This window comes from Theropithecus gelada, chromosome 6, assembly GCF_003255815.1.
Source record: "Theropithecus gelada isolate Dixy chromosome 6, Tgel_1.0, whole genome shotgun sequence".
NCBI classification, from domain to species: domain Eukaryota; kingdom Metazoa; phylum Chordata; class Mammalia; order Primates; family Cercopithecidae; genus Theropithecus; species Theropithecus gelada.
In genome coordinates, this window is record NC_037673.1 from 158448069 (window position 1) to 158459250 (window position 11182).

At 33.5% G+C, this 11182-nt stretch overlaps 1 protein-coding gene across 3 annotated transcripts in view; it reads left to right on the forward strand.

Moving 5' to 3' along the window:
* GABRA1 (gamma-aminobutyric acid type A receptor alpha1 subunit) overlaps nucleotides 1-10233 on the forward strand; it is a 56303-nt gene extending 46070 nt beyond the window's left edge. For all 3 annotated transcript variants that reach the window (XM_025388714.1, XM_025388715.1, XM_025388716.1), the window contains 3 exons: nucleotides 1523-1675; nucleotides 5933-6135; nucleotides 7379-10233. In XM_025388714.1, coding sequence (XP_025244499.1) covers nucleotides 1523-1675; nucleotides 5933-6135; nucleotides 7379-7690 — 668 coding nt within the window. In that variant the 3' untranslated portion in view covers nucleotides 7691-10233. The remainder of the gene's footprint in view (nucleotides 1-1522; nucleotides 1676-5932; nucleotides 6136-7378) is intronic.
* Nucleotides 10234-11182: the final 949 nt, after the last annotated feature.

The following is an 11182-nucleotide window of genomic DNA, read 5'->3' on the forward strand; positions in this document are numbered from 1 at the left end:
CTAGTCTAGTTTTGGGAATACAGATTAACTGTTAGTTATTTTGAAGATGTGGTCACTTACAGATGTAAATTTTGTAGCCATCTGCACGTCTAGACAAAGATGACACTAGAAGCAGGGGTGAGAGGAAGAACTCCTTGTTACAGACAAGAGAAAGTAAGGAAGAGAGTTGAGGGCAGAATTATACCTCATTTTCTTCAGGAATCCCTACTTTTACTTTGAAGAAAAATGAAAAGAGTGGCCCAACAGATATAAAGAATTTGATAAATAATTTTTATTGAAATAACCAATGAGTGAGCAAAATAGATTAAAAATGAGATATAAAATGAAAATAGAAGTCAAGAGTGTACTATCAATAAGGCCAGGACAGGCATTACTTAAAGCTGTGAAGAAGGTGTGTAGCCAGCTCCAGCTCCAAGACTGAGAAAAGAGCTTTAATTATAAAGATTAACAGGTTCTGAACCGTGGTAGTCACGTGATAGGGGCTGAGGTCAGAGGCACATAGACTGAGATAAAAATGTTAGGTCAAGTAGGGAGAAGTTTGGAGAAGAAAGGAAGGAGAAAGGTGAGTTCTAAAGAGAATGGTGCTTTCTTAGCCATAACACATCTGTTTCTCTCCTATCCATCCACAGATAATTAACCCTATATTCTGAGTGAATAAGGCTAAACAATTCTAAGATTTTTAACTGAGAAAGTGTAAAGCAAAAAGAGAAACAATAAGACCCTCCTGCAATTCGGGTTGTGTGGCTACTGCTTTATACCTCTAACTGAAGTCAGAATTTGGAGTATTTAAGGACCTTGGAGAGCGCCTAACTAGCCCACTGTTTCCCACATCAGTCTAGGAACTGGGACAAACTCAAAAGCTGGTTATAAATATACAGATTTTCCTGGCCATTCAAAGAATGGTTTGTAAATCTAGTTGGGATTTGAAGAACTGCATTCTTCAAAAGTTTCCCAGGTGATCCTGGAAAATAAATTCTGAGAAACAAAAGGTTCTAGCCCACTGTCTTTATTTTGTAGATCAGACCATGCTAAATTACTCATCTGATGTCAAAGAGATACTTAATGCAGTGCTGGAGCTAAAATTAAACTGTCTTGACATACACAGAAAAGCTTCTTCAGTAGGTATTGTGGATCTGCTCTGTAACGGACACACTGGAGACCCATTGTCTGTTTCTGACCCATTGGTCTATGTCACAAGGTTTAGCATTTTGCCTTCTCCGTCAGTTTAAGGATTGGAAAGCCAGTCTTTAAATATAAACTCAAGTTTGTTCCTTCAATATGTGATGTATTTGCATTAAGAGGTAAGAATATCTTTAAAGACTCTGGCACCTCAGAGTCATTTTACTGTGTGTTAAGTATGTCTCTTTTATTTTCTGGATAAAAACTTTTTTCTCCAAGAACTGGATGTCACATGGAGAAAGATGTGTCTAACTCTCAGATGTTTGGTACTCATAGTAAATCTCAGAGATTACTTTTTTCCAAGGTCAAATTGCTCATCTTTCTTGTCTGTTTTACTTCTCAGGAGAATATGTTGTTATGACCACTCATTTCCACTTGAAGAGAAAGATTGGCTACTTTGTTATTCAAACATACCTGCCATGCATAATGACAGTGATTCTCTCACAAGTGTCCTTCTGGCTCAACAGAGAGTCTGTACCAGCAAGAACTGTCTTTGGTAAGTGCTGATCAAGATACATACCCAAGGAAAGGTATGGAGGACAAGTTATGTCATATCTGTGACGTTGCAAAGAGAAATTTAAAAAAAATTATACATTCAAATATGAAGTTCATACAATAGAAAGGTTCAAGAAATTGCCACTCTCATTATGGTATGTGTTTTTTTTTAAAAAAAACTTAATTTAACTAGCATGCTGTTTTAGTATTTATGAATAGATGGTATTAATGAACATTTGATTTGATATTTTGAGATAAAAATGATGTGAATCAGGCACAAAATGCATAACATTAAAAATACATAAATAAAAACTTAATATTTAAATAATATATTTAGGATATATAACATGAGTCACTGAGTTATTCGAGAAGCTTAGAAAATATCAGCAGAACTACTTATTTACGTTAATAAAAAGCAGGGTTTCTTTAAGTAGGGAGAGCTAATTAATGACCATTGTATCAGTACGGGAATATGTCACTTTACCTGATGTGTGCGCTTCTGTAGAGTTACATGCATTCATTTTTTCTATTATGACATTTTTAATGACCTACATGCTTCAAGTTAAGAAATATAATTGAGTATTGTTTAAAGGGTAAACAACCTTTTACTAATATGAAAACTTATTTCCTTATGCATTATTTTAGAGTGTGCATTTGATATGAAAAGATATTTCCTGCCTATATCCCAGTATACTATCTCAACTGTATTTTACAGACTGATAAAAATGAAAGATTCCAATACAATATCTTCTAGACACAGAATGCAGTAGTGAACTGAACACAAACCACCACTCTCCTTACAAAAATTGCATTCTGAAGCTTAAAATTGAGTAATCACAAAATCAAATACTTTTATACTAGGCACTATTCTATACAATTAGCCTATATTACTTAACCATAAAACAAATTCTGTCTGCCGTTATTCTTTCCGGTTTTAAAAGTGAAATCTAAGAAACAACAGGTTAAGTAATCTGCCCATAGTTAGGAGCTATTAGATGGAGCCAGAACTAAGACCCTAGCATTTAGCTCTGGAGTGTGTTTGTCTAATAACAATGCTGTATCATCACCTCTGAGCTATCCTGCTGCAATGAAAATAATTGAAATGGGAGTATTGTGGTTAACTTCATTTGGAAATCACAACTACATATTTATTGGTTAAAGGTGCAATTATCAAGGTTCACTCCACAAATATCAACTAGGCACCTGCTGTTTTTAAGAGCTGTGCTAAAGGCTAAAAGCCTTAAGAAGCTTATAGTCTAAACTAAGGATTATTCACCTGAAGAAATGCCTATGATATCATCTTTCAATAATATGTAGTGTATGAAAAATCAGTTATCTCAGAAAAAAAAACCAGGACTCTGCTACAAGTACCAGAAACGTGTATTTTCTTCTGAACTTGGCAATATGCTTCTAGATTGGCAAACACCAAGTCATTGCTCTGACAATAGCCTAAGCATATAGCTAAATTAATATTCAGAATAATTGCAGCTGCAGAACAAAAGAACAGTTCATTGCATACTCATTCTTTCCCATTACCACGTGTCAATATGAACTAGCAATGAAGTCGCTGAAGACTAAGTCTTGTTAAGATGCTTATATCTGTGTGAGTATGCCTTTTTCTCACCAGGAAATTAAAAAAAAAAAAGCAGGACATATTTATGTTTTGTTTTATTTTAGTTTTGCAGTCTGAGTACAACACTATATTTAAAAAGGTTATTTTAAAAGGTGATATTCCCCTTCCCACACCAACAAATTCTACTCTTTTGATTTGAAAATTATTTACAGCATTTCAGATGGTGTAGGTCAGAAAATATTGCTATTAACTTTTTCAGCAATCTTATACCTCAACAGACTCATGGCCTTTGATGAACATAACTATATGTTTGTAAACTTAGTTGTGACAAGTATTTTTGTGTTTCAAGTTTTATGTTTCTAACATTTTAAGTTCACTAGAGTCACGAATACAATTTTCTAGACTTTTCACCTTTTAACATTTATTTTGTACACGTTTCTATGTTTTTTAGTTTGAACTCAGCACATTTTTTTTTTCCTGAGCTCTGTGAGATGCCTAGAAGGATCATGTGGATTTAAAAAGAATAAAAGAACCAACCAAACAAAAGTTGTACTTGTTAGTATAACCATTTATTAAAAGACATCCAGAATGAAACAAGGTCGCAGTCTATCTTACGCCTTAAAAGACCATATTCTTGGTTTTCCATGCTGTCTCTCATTTGGAGGCAATGTGGTCACTTAATTTTGCTGCCAAATACATCCAAGTTTGAGATTCAGTCTCACCACCTACCAGCTGTATGGCATTGGCAAATTTACTTCCTCTTATGGAGCTTCAGTTGTCTGTTAAATGAAAGTACAAGGAAAGGAAAGTAATGCTGTGTTTTTGAAAGTGAGACAAATAAAATAAAATATATACATTGTCAGGTTCGGTACTTGGAACTTAAAAGCTGTTCAACAAATCTATGTTCTTTCTCTTTTCCTATAACAGGAATTGTATTTTCCTATGGCACAAATTGTATCTTTATGTTAATCTTCTTAACTGCTCTTAATTTATGGACACATTTGGTTTAAAAATACCCATTCCCACATTACTTCTGACAGCTGACTACATAAACCAAATTTATTTTAAGGAATTGAATTTATTGTAGTAGAGATTTATCAAAAAAGTCTAAAGTTGTCAATTATAATAGTCATTAGTTTTGCCCTTATTATCAGGCTAAGTGCTAAACACTTCATTGCATTACCTTACTTAATATTCATAATAGCCCTCCGAGTTAAACTTATTAAATCAACTTACAAGAAAAAAATTTGATAAACCCCAGAAGCTCAGGATTTTAAGGCAATATTCTCAAGGTCATTCAGCAGTTATAGAACAGGGATTTGAAATTCGGTTGCCCTGAATTTTAATTACCCTAATATTTGCTGAAGTTAATATTGACACGTAAATTCAGGAGCTTGAATTTACATGTCATTGCATTTAATCCTCATGATAGTCTTTTGAGTGAGTGAGCAAAAATGTCCTTCTCCTAGAATTTCAGCAATGGTATAGACACTGGAGAGAATGAAAGACAAGTCATCCCTTTTATAGATATGGGGACAGAGATTCCTACAAGTTAAATCACTTAGCAGAGGTCATAGAGCTAAGTGGTAGGGCTGAGACTAGTCACTGGAAGAGGTTAGAATTATTTCTAAAATACGTGGCCTGATCCACCCTGAATGGGTAACTGTGAACTGTTTTTTAAATATTTTCAAATGGTTTAAAGGGAACCTGACAGCATTATACTTTTGTACTGAGTATAGTGCATTACATATAGCAGGTTGACAGTATTTGGTAAGTGAACATTAGAGGGTATCATCTTTCTCATACTAACTTATATAATTGTGTAAGTAAATCAAAATGGGCTAACTTGAAAACTTCTTTGAATAGAGGACATTTTAATCACTAGGGGTGGATTTGCAGAGTAGGAAAGATGAGGCAGCCTTATCAGAAAGAAAAAAAGATTGTAACATTTGAACAATTGTGTTCAAATGTTGGTACTGCTACTTCTTAGCTGTGTATTCTCTAGCAAGTTACATAAACTGTATTATTATATATATGTGAGTGTGTGTATATGTGTATGTATATGAGACACACATGTCTCTATATATGTCAGATTTAGGAATTTCTTTAAAAGTGTAGCTATTTTTGAATCAGGAAAGATAGTGTAAAACCATGAGTCAATAATGTGGCAATTATCCTCAAATTGTTCAATTATCTAAAAATTATCAAAAAGTTATTGGCTTCCTGTTTTATATATTTGGGGCACATAGAATATTAAACAGAGCTGAGTATCCAGAAGTTGCTTGTGGATCACAGGCAGTGAAGATCTGTGATTTCTAGATCAAGAACTAGGTTCAGTGAGGAATATTATTTCTTGCCTTACCCAGGACACCCATGTTCAAAGTGCTAATTTAAAGGAACTTACTATTTTCTTAACAGCACCTCAATAGCAGACAATTTTATTCCTACAAGATATCTTCCTCAGTGCTGCCATTCCATGAATCACAGACCACACCGGAGTTAAATTAAGACTTGTCAATTCCAAACCAAAATAAGATGATCTAGAAACCAAATTCTGTCATGATACTGTAGATTTCCTTTTGTTCAAGTAGGCTGTCCTATCATGGTGAAATTTCATAGTATGAACTGGCATCATGTATGGTTTGTTTTGTTTTTTTGTTTTTTGTTGTTTTTTTCCCCTTACAGGAGTAACAACTGTGCTCACCATGACAACGCTAAGCATCAGTGCCAGAAACTCCCTCCCTAAGGTGGCTTATGCAACAGCTATGGATTGGTTTATTGCAGTGTGCTATGCCTTTGTGTTCTCAGCTCTGATTGAGTTTGCCACAGTAAACTATTTCACCAAGAGAGGTTATGCATGGGATGGCAAAAGTGTGGTTCCAGAAAAGGTAAATCCTTTAATAGTCACTGTAGTACATCACTATTATGTCTCTTTAAACCTATGAAATGGTATGTTTGGGTCTGTGGTCTTGGATGGAGTATGCAGAATAATAAGGATTCTTTTTTTCTTATGTCATAAACAATTAAGTGCCATGATAATTTCGTTATTGCTAAAGGGAGAGGTCATTCAGGTGAATAGATGTATAAAGTGGAGGAGATAAAGGAGGGATAGTTAGGGGAACATTTCTAGTCAAATATGCTTTCCTGTGGTTTCTCTTGATTTGAGAACAGTTTTGATAAACCTAATATTAGGAGCAAATAAACTTACTCAAATCCTTTATTTACCAAGTGCATTATAATTTTGTAACTTGAAAGTTATATTCTTTTGGTTATTTTCTGAGCCTAATCATTTGGTCATAAATGTATAACCATAATGACTCAATTAAATTAAGTTTGCCACATGAACCATCCCTAGTTCTCCACAAAGTCAAGGGCAGGCACATTTTCTCTTTCCAAAATAGACATATGCTTTAGGGATCATAACACACAGAAAATGACCAAGAAATGCCTCATGGTAGAAAATGTTCAAGTTGAGAATACTGCTGCTTCCCTCAATTAGAACCTATTACACAGTATGGATTTTATGTCACAGCTTGGGAGGATAACTGTATTTGTGGGGTTTGAAGAACAAGCATGTCAAAATGCAAGTAAACTTTGGGATGCTATGACGAAGAGCAAAGACAGAGACAAAGAGATTTTAAGATGTTTAGAAATAATCTAGAAGGAGTCACTTGACAGCAGCTTTTCTGAAACTTGGTTCTACCGAATATTAGTTTCTTAAGATACTCCCTGAAAATTCAGTTCTATGTTGATGCCCTCTTGAATATTGCTACATACTGTATTTCCTGGTCACAGCATATTAAAGGGGCTGAGGAGTTCTATAGTAAATAAATTGTTTTAACTGTGTTCATCCCATAGTTACACAAATGCATTAGATAAGAAAATCTTCTATAGTGGTAACATTGACTATATTTGATAAAATCTAAGGTGCTGCACTTCTTGATGACAAAAGGCTATTAAATACTGTCTACATTTTTAATTTATTGTAATAAGACAGGCATACATTATGTTTTTAAATTCTTAAATAGGGCACAGATTTAGGTTGCAAAATTAGGGCCACCTTGCTCAGCAACTTATACTTTTGCTTCTCACTGTTTACTAAACAAAATGCATTACTCTTTCTTTCTACAGCCAAAGAAAGTAAAGGATCCTCTTATTAAGAAAAACAACACTTATGCTCCAACAGCAACCAGCTACACCCCTAATTTGGCCAGGGGTGACCCAGGCTTAGCCACCATTGCTAAAAGTGCAACCATAGAACCCAAAGAGGTCAAGCCCGAAACAAAACCACCAGAACCCAAGAAAACCTTTAACAGTGTCAGCAAAATTGACCGACTGTCAAGAATAGCCTTCCCGCTGCTATTTGGAATCTTTAACTTAGTCTACTGGGCTACGTATTTAAACAGAGAGCCTCAGCTAAAAGCCCCCACACCACATCAATAGATCTTTTACTCACATTCTGTTGTTCAGTCCTCTGCACTGGGAATTTATTTATGTTCTCAACGCAGTAATTCCCATCTGCTTTATTGCCTCTGTCTTAAAGAATTTGAAAGTTTCCTTATTTTCATAATTCATTTAAGAACAAGAGACCCCTGTCTGGCAGTCTGGAGCAAAGCAGACTATGCAGCTTGGAGACAGGATTCTGACAGAGCAAGTGAAAGAGCAAAGTCATGTCAGAAGGAGACAGAATGAGAGAGAAAAGAGGGGCAAGACGGTTCCAAGATACAAGAAAAAGTAGAAAAAAAAAAATAACACTTAACTATAACCCCTAGGTCATTTGTAGATATATATTTCCAAATATTCAGAAAAAAAAGATACTGTATATGTCAAAAATATTTTTATGTGAAGGTGTTTAAAAGGATAAATTATAAATGTTTCATGAAGAAAAATCTTAAAAAAATCTATGTCTTTATTACACTATGGTGTGCTTATGTTTTTGTTTTGCTTTTTAAACTGATGTATAGCTTTAACATTTTGTTTCCAAAGTTGAAGATCCCCATTATTTCTCTTTGGAAAAAAAAAAAAAAAGCCTAACGCATTATTTTGTCATAAAACGCTCTTTTAAAATTCATGGAACGTTCATAGGCAAAGGTGCGGTTGCTCATTGTAGAGCACATTTAGTCCAATGAAGATAAATGCTTTAAACAAGTTTCTTCACTTTCATCTGAGCTTTTACCGCTAGACTCAAGGAAGAATAATTTTAACAGACATGTATACTCAATAGAAACTAAACTAAAATAATTTAAAAATATTCCCTTTTTCACCCTATTTTCAGATAGCACATGAGCCCAACACTCACTTAATTCTCGTTATGAAGATGTTTTTAGAGGGGCAAAAATATTTTGCAAGCTCTGGAATTGTTGAATGTATTCTTTTATATAACTACATTAAAAGCTTTAGATTGAAATTTATGACTAGCAAACAAAAAATAGAATATATAAAAGATATATGTAAATATACAGCATGAGATTGTACATTTTTTACTTTTTTAAAATTGTGTTCTTAAAATATTGTGTAAGAATCACTGCTCTTAGCTGTTAGAATGTTGTTAAATGCTATGGAAATACATTTAGAACCTGCATTTAAGAACAGAACAGCAAGTAGGAACCACATGGAACTTAAAACATATGGGTATGAAGTCCACTTACGTAGACAAAACTTATAATTTCCAAACTGTTGTCTAGTATACAGTGATCAGTTGCTATCTGTTCAAGTCATGCCATACATTTCCCTATTTTAGGCTATTGTAATATAGAAAGAAAATGGAAAGCATTAGTTGGAACTAGAAAATGAACTGTATATTATGCTATATTTGCTAACACCAACTATTTCAATAAGTGTTGTACCATATGTAGCATTAAATATAAAATACATAAAAGAATGTACAGAAAATAGCTTTTATTGAGTAATATTATTACATTTCATTTATACTGTAGCAATATATTTGTAGGTATACTATGTAAGGGCTTTAAATAAAAGAGGTCCATTAATACTTCCTTATAAAAATTCTAGTCTGTTTCATTACTGCCCAGATGTTTTAGAGATAAATATTTATGCAGAAGGTATTTTTGAAGTCTCCTTTTGTCTGATAGAGTTTAAAAGATATTTAAATTTAGTGTTCAGAATCCACAAGTCACGGTCTAAACACACTTAGAATACTACAGCATAAACCTGTTAGCATTATTGCCAAATAAGACAGTTGGGATCCAAACCCAAGTTTTGAGCAATGTTTTTCTCAAAAAGCTGCTATCCAATGATATAGGAAAATACACCGTGTTTTCCTAAACACACTTTTCTTTTTACATGTGCTTCATTGTTTGATTTGGTCCTGCCTAAATTTCACAAGCTAGGCCAATGAAGGCTGAATCAAAGACATTTCATCCACCAATATCATGTGTAGATATTGTGTATAGAAAATAAAATAAATTATGGCTCTAACTTCTGTGTTGCTGTTTATCTTGTTATTTTTCGGCGTTATCCTAATGTGTTTATTGAGAGCATTTTACCTTCCAGACTTCTCATGGCTAACTTTCGGTCTGTATTTTGCTCCTTAGATGTGAATATTTCTTATTAGTCTGCTTCCTGCTATGCAATGACTGCATTTCTATCACTTCTCAGTTTGTTAGTATATGTGGATAGTATTCTACTGTATAAATGATTGCAAAGTTTATCAAAAACAAATTATTCTATGTAGCTTTTCTACAGTGCTTTGCTAAACCATGTAGTACTAGTTAAGTCTTCCTTGAAAATAAAGATACACTCTTATAGGGGACAGTTCCTGTTTACTCCCAGGAAATTTTTTTAAAAGATGACACTGAATGTTTATTGCACTTTAGTGCAGTGAAGTGGCAATAAAACCTAACATGAATCAAAGGTCGTTTATGGCAGATGCATGTGTTGCTTTACGGAGTTTAGCAAAAGCTCTTAATTTTATGTCATACTGTATTCTACTACAATAATAAAGCTAACATTATTCAATAATAAAATGGAATACTTGACTTTCTTTTCATGCTTTGAAAGGACTTTTCATTGTTCTGTTTTAATGCATTTTTACATTAGAAGCACCTAAAAGTACCAACTGCTAGCAGGAATCTAGACCACTAGAAAGAGACTAAAAAATATTAATAGCATGATCCTAAACTATGATTTAGAAAATTTATTTATAATATAAAAATGAATTAAACACCAAGTTTCTGGTATTACTGGTAGCACTTTGAAATTTATGAAATATAAACATAAGAGAATGAAAATGCTGAAATGATCATGGAATTTGCTCATATGTATTGATAGCATAGGAAATTCATTTTCCATTCTATCCTGAGACACTGATTTAATTGTTTTGAGGTTGCATCTGATCATTGTCATTTTATAAGCTGTCCTGGTGACTCTCAGTATGTAGCCAAAGTTGTTACATCGTTAATACTTTTCATTTTAACTTAAATTCCTTAAGGTTTCCATAATCAGTCACATCAAGGTAAAAAAATACTTATAATCACACAAAAGACAATAGAAAAATCATTTCAATGATAGGCATAAAACCATAATTGGTTTCTACACAACAGACCACATGAGACAAAATTTCTGTTTTAGATGATGGTCTTGCCAGAACAACATAAATTGTATCTTAACAAATAAAACCTACATATTCCCTAGTAATGACTCACAACTTTATAAAAACTCACAATTAAAAATCCTCCAACAGAATGATTTATTCAAATAAAACTGTCAACATAAACTAACTGAACCATCACATTTGTTGATTTCTGGGTTCTCATAAAAAAGAATGCAGTGAATGATGACTATTTTGGCTATCAAACCAAATTCATGTCAAGGCTCACCACATAATTATCAAAGAAATAACAATAAGAAAAGGCTTGACATTATTGCTGACCATCTGTTTGAAATTCATTGTACCAGTTATAACCTTCTGTTGGA